This window comes from Curcuma longa, chromosome 20 (genome assembly GCF_044706935.1).
Source record: "Curcuma longa cultivar G26 ecotype Majalengka, Jawa Barat chromosome 20, ITB_CL_G26_1.1, whole genome shotgun sequence".
NCBI lineage: Eukaryota > Viridiplantae > Streptophyta > Magnoliopsida > Zingiberales > Zingiberaceae > Curcuma > Curcuma longa.
Genome location: NC_133880.1, coordinates 6,163,673 through 6,182,442, shown reverse-complemented (window position 1 = coordinate 6,182,442; position 18,770 = coordinate 6,163,673). Strand labels below are relative to the sequence as shown.

The 18,770-nt window shown below is 34.0% G+C and overlaps 2 protein-coding genes and 1 pseudogene across 2 annotated transcripts; 2 read left to right on the top strand and 1 right to left on the bottom strand.

The window, feature by feature from the left end:
• Nucleotides 1-1,302: 1,302 nt before the first annotated feature.
• LOC141812827 (NADH dehydrogenase [ubiquinone] 1 alpha subcomplex subunit 13-B) lies at nucleotides 1,303-5,072 on the top strand. The gene is made up of 3 exons (XM_074700786.1): nucleotides 1,303-1,600; nucleotides 4,481-4,552; nucleotides 4,698-5,072. The coding sequence occupies exons 1-3, from the start codon at nucleotides 1,386-1,388 to the stop codon at nucleotides 4,840-4,842; spliced, it is 432 nt and encodes a 143-aa protein (XP_074556887.1). The 5' UTR covers nucleotides 1,303-1,385; the 3' UTR covers nucleotides 4,843-5,072.
• Nucleotides 5,073-6,864: 1,792 nt separating this feature from the next.
• On the bottom strand, nucleotides 6,865-8,200 carry LOC141813990 (transcription factor MYB30-like; annotated as a pseudogene).
• Nucleotides 8,201-11,063: 2,863 nt separating this feature from the next.
• Nucleotides 11,064-18,041, top strand: LOC141813671 (clathrin interactor EPSIN 2). Its single transcript, XM_074701639.1, has 14 exons — nucleotides 11,064-11,244; nucleotides 12,285-12,385; nucleotides 12,555-12,606; nucleotides 12,812-12,891; nucleotides 12,969-13,047; nucleotides 13,205-13,288; nucleotides 13,393-13,538; nucleotides 13,615-13,971; nucleotides 14,196-14,237; nucleotides 14,332-14,427; nucleotides 14,766-14,974; nucleotides 15,504-15,682; nucleotides 16,471-17,110; nucleotides 17,380-18,041. The coding sequence occupies exons 2-14, from the start codon at nucleotides 12,351-12,353 to the stop codon at nucleotides 17,796-17,798; spliced, it is 2,418 nt and encodes an 805-aa protein (XP_074557740.1). The 5' UTR covers nucleotides 11,064-11,244; nucleotides 12,285-12,350; the 3' UTR covers nucleotides 17,799-18,041.
• Nucleotides 18,042-18,770: the final 729 nt, after the last annotated feature.

The following is an 18,770-nucleotide window of genomic DNA, read 5'->3' as shown; positions in this document are numbered from 1 at the left end:
ATTCAAAATAAGAAAATAAAAACACTTCTCAAAAGAATTATCTTATGGAACCTAAAGATAGTTGCCTCCGATCTCAAATCTCAACCGTTAAGATTTTGATGATCTCAAATTTTCACTTTGCTCCATGGTTTATCTAACAATTCAATTCACTTTTTACAATCAAAGCAAATATCAATTTATGACTTGGGTGGTTTTTAAAATACCTCTAACATTTGCATGCTTTTAAAAATGTCCTCTAAGGCTTAATTAATTATCAAAATACTTCTAAATTTTTTATTTTTTAAAAAAAATTCTTCCTCTTCATTTCCAAATAAATTAGATGGTAATTTAAAACAATAGGTTTGATCTTAGAGAGGAGCATTTTGATACTAAATAAATTTTTAGAGCATTTTCTCATTAAAAAAACTTGAAATGAATTTAAAAAATAATAAACACGGGGGTATTTTAAAAATCACCCCATTCCTGTCACACTAGAAGCACAAAATATTATTTATTTATTTTATATATATGTGTCTCATTTATATCAATTAATATTAAGATCACAAAATTATTAATATATATATATACACACAAATTATTCATTTTATCAAATAATTTAAATAAATTAGATTAATATTTTATCAATCCATCATTTGACATATCTAAATTATAGTTATCAATTTAGGTTGGATCCATTGAGTTGACCCACCCTGTCAAACAATTTAGACGGATTGTGTTAAAATTTTATCAATCCATTTTAAAATGGATTCAGATGAATTGACCCGTTAGGCCCACAATCCATGTGGGTTGGTCTGCGACAGAACTTAAGTTGGCTTGCAGATTAAAAAAGTTTATTTATTTATTTTAAAATTTAAAATTAAAGTAAAAAAATTTAATAGATTTGTGGACTTGATCTGTCAATTCAAATTTAAAAATTTCAACTTAACTAATTAAAATTGTAATCCAAACTTTAATTTTTAATATTTTTTTATTTTTTAATAGATCGATGGATTGATCTGTACCTAACTCATAATCTGTCTTTAGATTGAATTGAGTTGAAGATTTTTTTAATCCGTTAAATTGGTGGATCGGCTCGCTCTGCCCTGCCATATAATAGATTTTTAGTGGGTTGATCTGCTTTGTTATGGATTGATCCGATTAACCGGTCTAATTTGGGCAGTAGGACTGGATTTGGAAACAAGGATGCATTTGATAATTTGAAACATATGCAAGGTGAAATGTAATTTATAATATATTTTGGTCCAAAGTGAAAATATTATCACTAGAAAGCACTTGTGCCGTTCGGTTTTCCCCAAATCCGCCGCGTTGAGTTGGGTCGATCCGTCCTCGTGGTAGATCGAGAAGGGAAGGGGATCAGAGGAGTTCGTCGATCGGGCAGGAGAACGATGACGGAGGCACAGGTGAGGAAGAAGCCGGGGATGACTAGCGTGAAGGAGATGCCGCTGCTCCAGGACGGGCCGCCTCCAGGCGGGTTCGCCCCGGTCCGCTACGCCCGCCGCATCCCCAACAAGGGCCCCAGCGCCGCCGCCATCGTCCTCACCGCCTTCGGCGTCATCAGCTGGGGATTTTACCAGGTCGGGCAGGGGAATAAGATCCGCCGGTTCGTTTTCTTCTTCTCCGACCAAGTTTTCCTAATTCAGAACTCCTATATTCTGCATTATCTGCATATTTGTTTTCAAATTTTCTCGATTGCTATGTATCTAGATGGGCGTGGTCGATCTTTGTTTTTACCAAAATATGACTTTTCCTGTTATTGGATATCCACGGGCCTTGTAGATTTCACTCCAACAACATTATCTATGAGTTGTTGGCATGGCACGTTGTATGGCACTTTGTATGTTTATCAAAACCTCTTTTTTTTTGGGACAAAGCATCAATCTTTTGGCAAAATCTTTATGTGGTCTTTACTTGATGTTGCAATTTTTACATGGCTGATTACTGAATTTAGCCTAAACATAAAATCATGAACGTTACCCAAACTTCGATTACAAATAGAATTTGCATTTCATTTGGGTCATGTTAATTTCTCCATTGTCCATGTGACAGCTAAGCCTAGCACATTTTCTCAATGATTTACCAGAATTGAGTATTTAATCAAACTAAGAGTTAGCTTGGATATGCATTAGTTTTTCTCATCAAGTCGTTTAGGTTATCATAATTTATCAAGTTACTCAATTATATTAACATTGAGATGATATGGCCGGTTTGATCCCTTAAATCAACTGTATAGACAAGAAGATGAAAAATGCAATAGTATCAGAACACAATGCTAAAATCTTTATGTGTTCTTTACTTGATGCTGCAATTTTTACATGGCTGATTACTGAATTTAGTCTAAACATAAAAAGCATGAACGTTACCCAAACTTTGATTACAAATAGAATTTGCATTTCATATGGGTCATATTAATTTCTCCATTGTCCATGTGACAGCTAAGCCTAGCACATTTTCTCGATGATTTACCAGAATTTAGTATTTAATCAAACTAAGAGTTAGATTGGATATGCATTAGTTTTTCTCATCAAGTCGTTTAGGTTGTCATAATTTATCTAGTTACTCAATTATATTAACATTGAGATGATATGGCAGGTTTGATCCCTTAAATCAACTGTATAGACAAGAAGATGAAAAATGTAATAGTATCAGAACACAATGCTACATTTGTTACACATAAAAGTGTGGACTAGATGAGAGGTGATATAACATTTGTACTAGATCAGTTAACTGTCAAAGTTTGTATTAGGTTTATGTGTAACTCCATATTTGTATGCCCCTTCAATATTAATTCTTGTAAAGTAAGGAGGATGAGATCTCACATAAGTGATCCCCAAAAGAAAGATGATTCTTGTAGTGGTCTGGGCGATGCTGGTAATGACGATTTAGAGTTACTGCTTCTCAATTGTATCTATATGTCTCAAACAGTTTCCTTGACACATTATATTAAGCACACACAATTCATGACTTTAAATATGCCTAGAGAATTGGTGCAATATCATTAATTTCCAATATATTTTTTCAACCCTTCGTAGGTAAAATGACTGGGAACACCACCCTCCTAACCATCAAACCATCACCGCCCAGAGAAAGGGGTTCATAACTAAATGGAAGAAATGATTAAGAGAAATTCGAAGAAGTATTTTTTTTAAACTAAGAAACTATTAATTTAAGGGACATGATGACTGATAGTAAAGTTTGGTTATTTGCCAAAACAAAATTGTTGACTGAATGAAAGAGTCTGAAGGAAGTTAATTGTGTTAATAAAGTATGGTTAATACAACTATGGTTTCTTTCCTTAAAATACAGCTGTGGTTCTAGTTTGCTACTAATTACTTAATTTAGTGCTAGAAAAGAAATAACTGGTTATGTTTTTAGCAGATGAATGACTTGTTGTATGTGGTGGTTTTAATATGCAATGCGGTTCTACCTTCTGAGTTCTGCAATGCTAGTGGACATTGCTATTCATGTTTTAGTTCTTGTAGTTATTTTCTACAAAATTAGTGCACTTTCAATTTTGAATTGTATTTCATTAAGTAATTTTCTGTGTGAATCCAAAGATGAACCTTTCCTCTTTTTTTTTTAATAAAGATGCTCATACATTTGGCATTATTTTCTCTATATAAGCTCTTGTTCATCATGATTGATTAATCTTTTGTCGTATTTGTAATGCTTGTCACTGGGGCATCTTCTGCTTATAAATTCTAATGCAAATTTGCCTGTGATTGCTTCCATCTATTTATTTCCTTATTGCAGTTACCTAATACCTTGTTTTATTTGCACAATTTAATGAAAACGTTTCTCTTACAAACTTGTATATAGTCACCATATTTATGTTTCAAGAAGAGCTTATCAATTCCATGATGGCTTTTAAAATAGCATCCGAGATCCCAATCCCAAAGTTTTAATTTTTATGATAATGATTAGGCTACAGCTACAATGTAGTCACTCAATCTAAAATTTCTAATTTTGTTGAGTTCTTTTAGTTAGTAGCATGCATCATTTTACTGGCACTTGAATTGGCTGAAAATGGAAGCTGAAAGGTCTGGTTGTAAGTATTCTGTTTTGCATGAATTGAAGTGAAAATACCTATCAGACATCCAATTCATTCTAATAAGAGTGAAATCCATGGGGATGATAGGATTTCTAATCTTTTTGTTGATTGGAGCTTTTCTCAACTACTAATACAAGATGAGTCTTCCTCAAGTGGAGCAATGTCTGGTCATTGCTTGAACTTGCGTACGACTCACTTTTTCATAACATCACCTTTGCATGTTTTACTTCTTACTAAATAAAATTTGTCTCATAGTGCATTTATTGTGCTATTTTTACATTTCCCCCCATTCTTTCTTGTTTACGTCTATTCTCTATTTTCTTCATTCTCAATCTCAATCAAAGCTTTTCCCCATTAATTCGGAGAATGTTTTGTGGTTTGTGCTCAAAGAACTTTTTTCTAAATATGCTATGCTCTTGCGATTGGAACCAGTGCATTGAAGGAAGAGAAATACGCTGCTCGTAGAGCCATAGTGCCAGTGCTTCAAGCTGAAGAAGATGAAAGGTAAATAAAATATCCTTGCTACTAACCTTATTTATGGAAGATAATATTCATATGGGTCATGCATGATTTGATAAAGACGGCGATGATGATGTATCCACTACCTTCCCTTTACTGTTTTTCTCAAGCATTGTACACTTTATTGTAGATTCGTCAAGGAATGGAAGAAATATTTGGAAGAGGAAGCCAGAATCATGAAAGATGTTCCTGGATGGAAGGTAGGAGAGAGTGTCTACAACTCCGGAAGGTGGATGCCTCCAGCAACCGGTGAGCTGCGACCAGATGTATGGTGATATAGTCGAGTCCTCCAAGTTTAGGGCATTCAACACTATGAACTTTGATCTTCACCTTCTGGTATTCGAATCCTGTAGTGATGGAAACTTGCCTGATTCTGTGTTTTGGCTATAACATTTGCTGGTCATATTCCTACAATCCTTTTGGATTTCAACATCTTGGTTTACAAACCAAGTGAATAAGATTTCAGGGTTCATAAACTTAACCAAGTGAACCTTTGCTTGTTAAAGTGTTAGCTGATGATGAATCATGAGATGATGCAAATCATAATTTCAGGGTTTTTTTTTTCTTCTCTTTAGAAAATAGATTGATAAGATGTTGATCTTGTAGCTTGATCACAATGATACAACAATTATATATTTGTTGATTATTATATAACCTTACACTATAGATAAACTAAAAATTTTGATTTCCTTCTCACCTACTATAGTTATTTTGTGTTAATTAGTAGTTGTCTCCGGGGCATAGTTTAGTTAAATGACGGAACAGACTTGCAGAAGAAGGCAAGGGTTTGAATCTCGGCGAAGCCGCAGTAATATCCGGCCAATCAACTGTAATTTCTCGATTTACCTCTTCTTCATTGCGTTATGAGGCCGATGTGTGTCCTTCTCACCTACTTTTATTTTATTTTGTGTTAATTAGTTGTTAACATTGACATATTCATTAATCAAATAGTGAAAAAAAAAATGATCTCATCGTCACCTATTTAAGTCGAGGTTTATCTCTTCTTATCTTGTATAAATTAAAAATCCTACTCTAAAGGCAAACTATTCCCTCGTGCTAATTTTTTTCTTCAACTTTTCTTTTTGGATGAGGACTTGTTTGTTCATAATACCTTTATAGGGTTTATATTCTTTCAGTCAGGTGTCAATTTTTTAGCAGCCCTAAACAATTGATTAACCATAAACTATTTATATTATGATGGTTAAGAGAGCCTCTAATCCACTCATCTCATAAAACTACAATATTTTTGGATCCTCTAAATCTTTGCTTTAGAGAGAGGAACCTTTTGAGATTCTTTACCTAAATTCATCTATACTTTCAAACGTTGATATATGATTAATAAGTGCAATCTAATAGCTTTTCTATGTGTGAAATGCATATAGTATGACATAAATCAAGTGTAAGACGAAAATGCAAGATCGCGAGTTTATGAGTCTAAGGGCTATGATTCGGAAAAGGAACTAATATTTTTTGCAACAAAATCATGCATCAAAGTGGAAGTGAAACATGGAATCTAATGAGTGGATTAGAGTGCATAAGTTTGAGATTTAGGATACTTAATTAGGTATTGTCCATTAATTTTTGTGGATATAGGCTTGAAATGTGATTGATTGAGCTTATTGACACATGAACTTCATGTTTGAAAAAAAAAAGTCTAGTTTTTTTTCTTTTAGTAATTAATGAGTAATGATATGCTGCATGAAAAGTCAATATGAAAATGCAGCATGACAGACACATAGAACTGGGTCCCACCTACATGTAGGTGGGTCCCACTTCCATGTCTGTGTCTGTCATGCATTTTCATAATTAGCATATCATTACTCATAATTAATTTAGTAAATATTGTGGTTGTTTTAGTATGATATATTTGCTTGTATGTTTAGGGTTCATGTGCCACATATCATGATTTCTTAAGATAATGTGTGTCGTAGCTAAGATTCATTGTGTGGATGTGTGTTTATTTGAAACATATGATCTTTGGTTTGCGATGAAACCATGTGTTAATACCATAATTTTGATGAATTATCGTTCATTTTGACCACCATAAGAAGAAACTGATAAAAATAGATGAAGAAAAATTTCCCTCTAGTTAATAAGTATCTTGCTACAAGCTCAAAAAAGTGCTTTAAACACAACATTTAGTGTTTTGACTACAATTGGTATAAACTTGTATAGTTACATACAAAATGTTAGCTCGTATGATCTTGTGCAATCTTCCTTTCTCACTCACACCGTGTCTTATGATAATCGATCTCTAACCTTACAATCGCAAAAGATCTGACTGAATTACGGGTTAATGTTTTTCAAATTTTGGGCAATTCCTCAAAGCCCCCTGTCTCCATGAACACCTGCATCCAAAAATCCATTCCATCTTCTTTGCCACTGAATGAACAAAATGATGCCAAGGAATCATCCCAAGAGGTGCCATAGTCAGCGAAGGATGCATCTGACCATATGTTATCATCGATATCAGAAAGCTTCACACGGAGAAACGATAGCTTCTTCTTTGATATCTTCATTGCTAGTTTCACACATCTTGTTAGAGGAATTGGTGCAAGGGGTCAAGGTCTCACCCAAGGACTGACTCGGGGACAGAGGGCCGTGGCTCGGGCAATCCAACTTTGGCTTCCTCGTTGCTTTGCGGTGGTTGATGGCCTTAGCCTTTGAGCCAAACTTGGGTGTGCCAATTTGGCACTTCCGCGGAGAATCCTGCACTGTTTGGGTCGATTTGATTCGCTTCTTCAAGTGAGTGTGCCATATGTTCTTGATCTCGTTGTCTGTTCGACCGGGTAGCTTTGATGCTATTGCTGACCACCTGACAACAAAACAACAGAATTTGATACTCATAGTACCTGATCAATCCAAGAAAGAAGAACAACTTCAAACTTTTTGATCAAAACTTCATTACAAAACACCAATATATCACATTCACTTTCTCAAACTTCTTTTGTTTGAAATTTGAATCTAAATTCATCATCAAGCAATATTTGTCAAGACTAAGTGAGGTCGGCTATATGAATCTTATCCTCTCTAGGACATCCACTACAACTCGAACCCCATATTTATCGAAAACATTGAACTAAAGCTCACCTATTGCCAAGAGTCTCATGTAAGTTTATTATGGTCTCTTCTTCCTCCATGGTATAGTTGCCTCTCTTAATGCCCGGTCGGAGATAATTCGTCCACCGAAGCCGGCAACTCTTCCCACACCTCAACAGCCCTGAAGTTATCAGAATCAATCATATCAGAAACTATACAAGTTGAAAGAAATCCTGTATTCATCTTCAAAATTCAGAAACATTTTCACTTCACCAAACCAAGTAACCAACTGAAACTGAAATGCTTTCATGCCAGAAACTTCAATTTAATTGAAAACTTGCATTGACTTCAGATTCAGAAACAACTTGAGTTTAGTAAACAAACTGAAACTAAAATGTTTTCTATTTTTAATCTCAGAGACATAAGAACAAGCAAACAGAAGGCATATAAAGAACAAGTACCAGCTTGTTTAGGCAGAGCTCTCCAGTTCTCATGGCCATGCTTCTCTACGTAAGAAATCAGCAGCCGGTCTTCCTCCGGCGTCCATGGCCCCTTCTTCAAGCCCATGTTTGCGCAGCAAGGAGCTCTCACCATGTTGCAGGAAACAACAAACAAACCGATCCTTACTGCAAATTTCACTAACAGAGAAAGGACATGCAGTGCTGTATATATACACACACACTCAAAACCTGGGAATCAAACGGCAGAAGCAGGTTCGAGGAAGGACAGATTGTTGGTATTCTGATCTCAGTCATTTTTTATTTAAAAAAAAAGGCTTCTTTTTTTGAGAGGGAAGAAGTCTTTGGATTGATCGCGCGTGTGCATGGCTCGAGTGGAGAACTGGAGATTGGTCAAGACGGCATTGGAGCCTTTGGTTGGTAGTAGTGGGGAATGACTAGCGTGGGAAGGAGGAGAGGAGGTTGATGTGTGATTCAGAGGAAATTTAACAAGGAGATTTCTTTGAAGGTGGGTTCGAGTTGGTGGAATATTTACTCTCGGAAGCATAATTGAGTTGGTTACGACGGAATAGAATTATTAAAGTGGATAAGAGTTGAATTTCAGTGAAATCAAGTCAATGTCCTCCTCCGTCATGATTAACTGTAGCTTTTCGATTTATCTCTACATAAATGATCGTGAAACCAACTATGTGGCCGCTGGGTGATTTCATCTTTAGAAATATTGTACATACTTAGTCTTTATTGTTAAAGTAAAATCATCTCTTTTTGAAAGATTAAGATCCGTGCTTAATTAGCCCTTGCAAGGTAAAAAAAAAAAAGTTAATTAATTAACCCTTTTGAATTGTCCCTTTTTGAAAAGAGAGAGAGAACATGATTATCCCTTTTTGAAAATTTGATGGTTGATTAATCTTTCTTGGACCAACAAATCTACTTTTGGACCAAACCGATTACTAATTAATTCTTTACAATACTGTAATTAGAATTTATTTAAAATTAAAATATCACTAAGACTTATAATTAGGAAGTTCGCTTGTGGATTGTCGTTGAATATCAACAATATGAGATCGAGAGACGTATATTGTTTCACTTCCGTTATGATCTTATCGAATTCATAAGTGTTTTTATAGTTAAGAGGACCGGAGATAGATTTGAAAGCCTTCATAAAAAGTAGAAATGATAATTTTCTTCGAATCCGATGGAGGATCCGATATCCGACTCAAATGGAAAAGAGTATGAAAGAATTTTTGTGATCCTGATTAAATAATTGAGTAATCGATATGTGAATTTCACTAAAAAACTAGTTGATTAGCGACAAATTTTAGTGATAAATTTGTAATTAATTTGACGATGAAATATTAATTTGTGTCAAGATGAATCTGTATTATTTCATCATAAAAAATTGATAACCATCTATTATCTATTATCCACGAAGAAAATTTCAACATAAAATATTTTTATAATTAATTGTTTTTTAAAATTCATCATAAAAGTCGTCATAAATTATATCCACGATCAATTAAAGAAAGAAAAAATAAATAAATTTAATATTCTCTTTTTATTTCTCAGCTTCTTTTATAGCCTATAGATATTCTTTTTATTTTTATTGAATTATTTTTTTGGATAGAATGTTAATTCTAATATTTTTTGTTGAATGGAATGAAAATTTATTAGTATAAAAGATATATGGATATAGAAATGAGGATGGATATTTGATTCTTAGATAGAGATGAAGATGTGGATAAAAATTAAATATCCAATAAGAATGAAGATGAAAATGAATATAATAAATGAGGATGAAAATATAAAATATAAAATCCTATCCAAATCCAATCTATTATATCCCTAATAAAAAAATCTCATTGAGTTCTCTTCTTCGCCATGCACGATCACTTTCTGTTGAGAGTCGAGCAAGATCAACTCAAAGTAATTTGGACTAAAAGGGTTCAAAAACTAAATGCTATCTGATTGGGCCTTTACTGGGCCGTCCGGTTCGCGACAGAGCTGGGCCAAGCTTCGGCCCATCTTGCTATTTTAGTAATTTGCACTACACGAGACCAATTAATTCATTTATTTTAATGCATTTCCTATTTTTTTAAGAAAAAAATTGTTTCACATGGTATTTACGTTGTACTTAATAATTATTTTTTAAAAAAAACTATTATTATTCCAGTGACAGCTAGACTCCAGGCATTAATCTACCAACCATCCAGAAATTAATATTCATATTTTCTAGAATAGAATATATGTGCTTTAAAAATAGAGCCGACAGCTGGATAGTGTAATATAATACAAAGGCCACCTCTTATCTTATTTTGTTTAGATCAAAATTATTTTAATTATAATATTTTTTGGTCAAAATTATTATACATTGTATTAATTTTAGCAAAAGATATTTAATTTTATTTTAAAAAATAAAATATTTAATATGGAGGACTTTTTATGATAACAATATTATTAAAAAATAATATTGTCATTTTCACTTTAAATTATAGAATTTTAAATTAATAAATTATTAAAATAATATCTCAGAAGGTGTTCTATACAATATTATCTCGTTTAAAATTAAATCGTATGATATAATTATAATAAAGAAAATATTTGTGGTTGAAATATTGTTAGATCTAGTGTCTAAATCTTTCTCTATCTAATTACGAAGCATTAGGTCACCAAATCGAATTAACTAAATTATTGACTAGATCATATTTTACTTTCACTTTGTTAAAATAAAATTTTATAAATGTAACGAAAATACATCAAATTATTTATTACATTTTCCCTATATATATTAATTATTTTGATTTTATTTTCTCCTAAATTCTCCATTTTTTAAGGGGAAATGAGAAAAATGAATTAAAGGCGGATTAATTATGAAGAAAATTAATGTGGAATCCCAGTCGGAAACCGGCAGTTGCCGGTCAACGTCGCTGTTTCGCTTCTGGAATTATTTCGTACCTTTATTTATTCCATTGCTTTTCTCTTCGTCTCGCTTCGTTCCTTTCTCTCCGACCATCTCGTTCCCGAAAGCAGAAGCGGAGAAAGCGAAACCCTAAATTTCTCGTCGAATCGTAGTTAACCAACAGATCTGCCTCTTTTACTTGCCGCGATCTCCTTCCGCAGCACGTGGATCCGTTGCCTCGCTTCTCGGACGGATCTGGGCAGCCTAGACCATCGCATACTCAGGTTCGCTAGATGCGCTACCCTTTTCCCTTCGTTTACTTGATTTTGCTTGTAATTTTTATTTGGCTCAATGTGTTTGTTGGTTTATATCCCTGATTACGTGTTAAGGGAGTTAAATGTTGAGGCAAAAGGTTTCATTTTTGTGTAGAAAATAATAGCTAATGCATCTGCAGTTGATTTTTCATTCCAGTTCTCTTTTTTAAAAAAAATTCATTTTGTCATTTTCTTTATACAATTGGATTTTGCCTTTAACTGGATCCGGTGCGATCTATAATGAATTTGAGCTCGAACGTATCGAATTGGATAACTGTAAGTAAAATCTAAGGCGCACTGATTTTGTCGGCTTTCTTATTCGCTGTTATTCTTATGGACGAGTTGGATCTGAGGAAAGATAATTTCTCCAAATTTGTCTTAATCAACCGTTTTCTTGCTTTGCATATGCTGTTTTAACGTGCGAATCTATCAGCTTTTTAATGCATTTATTTTGAGGCTATTTCTATTGGCTACTACTGGATTTGGTTGATTGCTTATTTCTTTGCTTTGGAATTCATTCCCCGGTTTATTGTTTATTTGATTACATGCGGCCTTTCCCTTGATTGGTATGAAATTTGATGCAGTTTGACGTTTGCAATATCTCATGCATGTAATGGAAAAACTTTCCTGTTTCTGAAAACATCTATCTTCATTACTGTTAGCTAAAACCTACTTATTTAGTGCATAAACTATCACGGTAAGGTCTAGGTGTAACTTTTATGCCAAAACTGTCTTTTCAAACTTTGAGTTAGTTCAGTTTTCTGTTGGCATATTTGGCTTTCTTCTTGAACTTAGGCAAATTGATCTAATTTAGGCTTGTTATTAAATTAATTTCCATCTGTGGTTGTATCTTTTTTCTCTCCCTGACATAATCTACCAATGCCATTTCAGTTCTTTGTGTAGTTTTTTCTTTGCAACAACATATTTTGTGTATATTCTTTCTATTTTCTTATTATTCTATGACCTGTATTGTGAATTAAAAGATTAACCTGCTTCCATTGTTCTGGCAGTTGCTTATTGAGGAAGTATCAGATTAAGGTTGCTGTAAGACAAAGTGCTCTCGATCTCTAGGGATCATGAAGAAAGCTTTGGATCAAACTGTTCGCGACCTGTAAGTTTTTTGTAATCTTGCAACTATTGCCTATAACTTGAAGTTAAATACTTTTGACTCTGTTATCAAATATATCTATTGGAATGCTTCACCTGTTTGTTACATCCTCCTTTCTATTTCTATTTGTCAAGTCACTTAACTGACCTGTTGCACTTGTCCTGTGTTCTAGGAAAAGGGAGGTAAACAAGAAAGTCCTGAAGGTTCCTAGAATAGAGCAAAAGGTGAGTTATATGACACTTAAAACATTTCTACTTGAATTATTGTAAATTGAGAAAATTACGAGAATACCATCTTAAAATGAGGATGACAATTGAAAATAAAAATATATATAATCTTAAAAATAGCATCTGAAATAGAATGATTATAATTTGGACCAGCTTAAATTTGTCATATTCACGTACTTTTTATATTTTCTTTGGACTTTAGATTCTTGATGCGACCAGCAATGAACCCTGGGGGCCCCATGGATCACTTCTGGCAGATATTGCACAAGCAACCAGGAACTCGTATGTATTTTATCCCTTCTCATGCTTATTCTTACAAAAAAAAAAAAATCTGGAATCTCACATGTTATCCTGTACAGTCATGAATACCAGATGATAATGAATGCAATATGGAAGAGGATCAATGATACTGGAAAAAACTGGCGGCATGTCTACAAGGTGCATCTCACACTTTTTTGTATACTATTCAATCGTATGCATTTCTTACTCGTGCTTATTTACATTTGCTAGTGGCTTCATTATGCTCTATATTATATTGAATGCAGTCTTATAGAAACACTTCGACTAATATACTTGTTCAATTGTTGAGCTTCAGGCTCTGACTGTTCTTGACTACCTAGTTGCACATGGATCTGAGCGAGTGATTGATGATATAAAGGAGCATGCTTACCAGATATCGGTACTGTAATATTTATCCTCGTTGATAGTGCATCAACATGTACCTATTTTCTCTGTTTGTTTGACTTTGTACTTGTATAACTGGAAATTGTGCATGTATTTCAGACTTTATCTGACTTCCAATATATTGATTCAAGTGGAAGAGACCAGGGAAACAATGTCAGAAGAAAATCTCAAGCTCTTGTAGCTCTAGTGAATGATAAAGAAAGGATACAGGAAGCTAGGCAGAAAGCTGCTGCTAACCGGGACAAGTATGCTTTCTGAATTTTGGAACAATGCTGACATGATTCACTCTTCCTATTAAATGTGTCTTTTTTTTTTGCATAGGTTTCGAAGTACATTTTCTAGTAGGCCTGGTTCATATCCAAGCCCTGGACATTATGGTGACCGTTATGATGATGAACGTTATGAAAGTCGCTATGGCAGTAGAGATGATGATCGGTATGGTAATGGAAAAGAAAGAGAATGGGGATATAGAGATGATGACAAAAGTGGAAGAGCTAGTGACCCATATGGTCGAGAGGGAGATCGTTATGGCAGGTATTCTGATGAACGTTATGGTAAAGATGATTATAGGGATGATGAGAATAGAGGAGTCCAGGGAAATGACGATTATCAGTATGGTTCAAAAAATGCCAGCTCCAGTAGAGGTCGTTCCTTTGATGATGATGATCGCTCAATTAGGTGATTTAGTCCTTATCTCAATGATATTTGTTTTTCTTTTGCCAAGCTAGAAGGTTCTTTAGTATTGCTTCTTATGAAGCAGAAAAACTTTCAAATTTTTAATTGCATCGTTCTGAATTAATGTTTTACTAGTTGGTTAGCATCTGTCTCTTCTACCATCCTGTTAAATTTTTCTGCAAAACATTCTATATTATATGCTCAGTTTTGCTCTGATTTTGATGCAGAAGTGGCGGTGGCAGAGTTGATGATCTTCCTCGGGATGATAGGTGGAGAGTTTGAATGTCTTTGGTGTTTTTGAAACTATAGACCATATTATCTAACTGTTGCTCACACCTTGATCAATGAATGCTAAAATCACAGGCAGCTGGACCGCAGTCTTTCAGAGCAGAGTATTGGTGCACCACCAAACTATGAAGAAGCGATGAGAAATGCCCATAGCCATGTGCAAGAAGATAGGTATGTCTATCAGTATCATGTTTCTCACTACTTATTTGGAGTCGTCTATACAAATCTCATCCCTCCTGCGTTTTTTGACTATTGTTTCTTTATTCTTCCTCTACCCCTTACGCCTTCGATTCCAATAAATTTACTCTTTTAACTGTAGAATTTAGAATTTGTTGTCCCTTTTTTTAACATGTCTATATTATCTCATCCTATTTTCTCTCATTTTATCATTTATTAAAAGTTCACCTAATTGTTTTCAAATATTAGATGGTTTTGTCTGTACATAACAATTATTCTATTAGCTTGTTTTGGTGGACAATCTCTTTTTCTGAAAGCAACTCTTCTTGTAGAAATGCAAGGGAAGTTAAAGCTGCTGTACCATCATCAGGCTTTCCTCAGGAAACTGTTAACCGGGATTCATCTTTTGCACCAGCGGCAAGCTCTTCAGTAACAAGTGCAAACCATGGTGTAGGTAATGCTCCATCTGGTGTGTCCGCACAAACCAACAACATAGAGAGCCATGGTTTTGATGAGTTTGATCCACGTGGCTCTGTATCAGGTATTTACATATTGTGGTTTTTTCTCAGTGTAGGAATAGCACTTGCATGTCTAATCTTCACTTCCACAACTGGAACCTTATATATCTGAATAAAAGTTTTCAAATTTATAAAAAACACATTAGCTAATGTTCAGAGTTTAATTTTGTCTTCACTACATCTGATTGAGCGGTTAACCGTATTTTTTTCCACCATGTGGTATTTAATTCTATTGAGAATTTTGTTTTACCCCTAGGATTTTTCAAAGCATTCCACATGATCGACTTTAACCCAATAATAGATCCTATTGTTCCAAAATTACTCAACAATCCATTTGCTTAACACAAAAAAATAAATCCTGAATTTTGTGATAATTCCTTAAGCAGTTAGTCATAGGCAATTCAACCAAATTAAACAAATCAAAGTTAGCGTAAAGTAGTCTAGATTATTAGAAATCAATAAACAAGTAAACTTGGATTACATTTACTATTAGTTTAACAGAGTTCTTCATCTGTAATACGCAATGACGACTTGGTTAATTCTGCTATTCAGCTGCTTCACCTGCTGCTACTGGCCTTGAGACAAACTTTTTTGGATCAGCTCCAATATCAGATCCGATTTATTCACTTGCTTTGGTGCCAGTGTCTATGACAGACACTGGACTCGAGACAGATCATTCTGAAAATTCAGGTTATGCTGCCAACTCATCAGCATCTGCTGGACTTAGTCAGGTATGCATAATCAATGGTTGCCTTGATATTAACCCAAATACATTTGCATATTATAGCATAAAGTTTGTAAAACATTTAAACCACCAATTCTTAATGAGTGTCATTCTGGTGGTCTTCCACCAGATTATTCTGCGAAGTCTGACTTGGACCTAGATCCTACCTACCTAGGAATAGGAAGAGGTCCTATTGTCAGATTCCATAATTAATTAAAGGATTTTAGAACTGTATTTGACATTTATATTAACTTTCAATATAAAATAAATATTTTAATCAGCTATCATTTCAATCATATCATGAATGAAATAAAATTACTCTAATAGTGCATATTCAAGTGTTCCCATCTTTATCTAATAGGTGGCAGCTTCTTTTTAGATGAATGATAATTATAACCTGGATGACCATGATAAAAATAGATTTTTGTGCTTGGAGTTAAAAAAAAAACTAAATATATCAAGACAAAATTTTAAAAAAAATATGGCATGAAAAAAAAATCACTGTAAATAAATGTCAGTTTTAATAATATAGAATTTGAACAAATGTATATTCTATCTATTCAAGGTTGTTGGGATTGAGATTCTACTAGGAAATGTAATCAAACATAGGATTGGACTGTAGGTTTGTAAGATAAATTGTCAAATCCTGATTTTAGTTGGTATTTGAATATTTTAGGTTTGTTTGGATTGTAAGATCCTTAACCGCTGTTGCTGTAAATCTCATAATTTTTTTGTGGTGGTCTCCTGCTGCGCTTTTTTGTTTCTTGAGTAAATGGATCTGTCTTTTTTGAACAGTCTGGTGAAGATCCTTTTGGCGATGCACCCTTCAAAGCTACTCAAGAAAGTATCGCTAGCCAGCAACATAGTTTTGCACCAGGCCCATCTTTTAATTCTTCAATTTCAATAGGAGTTGCTGAAACTCTCACACCTACAGCATACAAGTTAGAGACAACAACCAATTTTGATTTTGATGGTTCATTTGACGGCATAGCTAACAGTGGTGTATCTAATGGTCAGCAAGTCTCTTTTGCAAGTTCTGCAACTTTGACTCCCCAAGTGCCCACAACTCATCTAAGTAATGATGTACAAAGTTTGTTTGGCTCGCAAATAGGAGCAGCAACCTTTATTCCAATGCAGGAGCCTCAACCTGTAGCTCCGAGTAATGTACAGGGCAGCCTCTTTCAACCGTCTGCTTCACCGACCCCTTTTGCATCACGGGCAATGCCAACTACTACACAAAGTATTCACTCTACTGCTCCTGTAAACACACAGACCAACCAGTTGAACCTTCTTCCACAGGCTGGCATGCAGGCCCCGATCAATATAGAAGTCAATGCTGTTAATTCTGCTCCACCAAAGGACAAATTCGAAACAAAATCAACAGTCTGGGCTGACACATTGAGTAGAGGATTAGTCAATCTGAATATATCTGGGTGTAAGTTGTCAAACTTTTAATCTATGTTTGTTTAATATATGTTTTGCTTTTGTTCTTCAAATGCACTTAGTTTTCATCATGCTATAAGTTTAACCATTATAAATTTTATAAAATTTTCTTGAAATATTAATTGCAAAGTGGAAACAGATCCCTTAGTCATGCTCATATTGACATGTTCATATTGATTTAATGCATCTGGATTTTCTTACATACTGCAACCATATTAGGAACTATTTGTTGCACCTCATATATCTTTGATCTTTTTGCAGCCAAAATCAATCCTCATGCAGATATTGGTGTAGACTTCGATTCTATAAACCGTAAAGACAAATGGAAAGAAGAGAAGAAGCTTTCTACTGCTCCAACATCTATCACCACCATGGGCAAAGCCATGGGTTCTGGTTCTGGCATCGGACGGACTGGTGCAAGTGCTCTCTCAGCCCCTTTGAACCCCATGATCAGTTCAGGCACAGGCATGGGCATGGGACTGGGCGGTGGTGCTATGGGAAGGGGGATGGGGATGGGAGGCTACGGTCGACCCATGGGGATGATGATGGGCATGAACATGGGAATGAACCAGGGAATGCCTCCACATCCTGCCACAGGAGCTCCTGGTGTGGGATACAACCCCATGATGAACATGGGAAATTATGGTTCTCAGCAACCATATGGAGGAGGATACAGGTAAAGGAACAACTCCAGTCTGTGTATCTGACTTCCTGGGTCTATACGTTGTATTTTAGTTGTTGATTCTCTGGTTAATTTTGATTGAGAGGGCACAAACATAACATATATGATCTTGTACATGACTCTTGGGTCGCTCTTGTAGCTGCTGTTTGTTGGTGTGATACGAGTCTCAGTTTGTGATCCCTATTTATATTTTTTTGCAAATTCTTTAGCTTAAAGAATTGTTTTAGATTTCCTGCTTGAATTGAGTTTGCATCCTGTGATTCTTGATTTGTTTGTTTTTATTATTTTGCCTGTCAGCCTGTGTTTCATGGCGAATAGCTCATACGTGTAAAAAGTTCTGAAGAAGGCTTTCTCAATGATTTTTTGTAGTATTTTATGTATCAGAGGGCGTACTATTAATATCTAGAAATGATTTTAAAATTTTAAGAATATAAATTTTTTTTCATATATTCCTAGAAACATAATAAAATAGAATTATGAGTAAAAATCAAAAGTATGTATTTTTATATCTAAATTATTAAAGGTGTGTTCAATTTTGATTTTTTTAGATGTCTTGTGTCATCAATTTTCTTTATAAAATAAAATAATATAAATATCCTTTGATATATTATAATAAAATTATATTATTTTATAATAATTATTTATAATTATAAAAATTATGATTTAATTATAAATAATTATTATAATTGTAATAATTACGATTTGACCGTAGTTATAATTTTATAAATATTTTAATAATTATGATTTTAAAATTATTACAATTATAATGATTATAATAATTGTAATTTATTTAATTATTATAATAATGAGTTAAATTATATTATAATAGTTATGAAATTTTTTTATGTAAAAATTAGATGGAAAATTTTAATAAAAGATATTAATATTGAACAATAAAAGATCATTTGAAAAAAATGTACGGTAGAATAGTGGCATATGCCTTTGATGATTGGAAAATTAAAAAAAAATC

What these genes read in the sequence shown, in the direction of transcription:
- LOC141812827 (XM_074700786.1), top strand. Translation starts at nt 1,386, where the DNA reads ATGACGGAGGCACAGGTGAGGAAGAAGCCGGGGATGACTAGCGTGAAG. An exon ending in CAGGGGAATAAGATCCGCCG is followed by an intron (nt 1,601 to 4,480) that starts GTTCGTTTTCTT and finishes GATTGGAACCAG; the next exon opens with TGCATTGAAGGAAGAGAAAT. An exon ending in CAAGCTGAAGAAGATGAAAG is followed by an intron (nt 4,553 to 4,697) that starts GTAAATAAAATA and finishes ACTTTATTGTAG; the next exon opens with ATTCGTCAAGGAATGGAAGA.
- LOC141813671 (XM_074701639.1), top strand. Translation starts at nt 12,351, where the DNA reads ATGAAGAAAGCTTTGGATCAAACTGTTCGCGACCT. An exon ending in AGCATGCTTACCAGATATCG is followed by an intron (nt 13,289 to 13,392) that starts GTACTGTAATAT and finishes CATGTATTTCAG; the next exon opens with ACTTTATCTGACTTCCAATA. An exon ending in GATCTTCCTCGGGATGATAG is followed by an intron (nt 14,238 to 14,331) that starts GTGGAGAGTTTG and finishes CTAAAATCACAG; the next exon opens with GCAGCTGGACCGCAGTCTTT.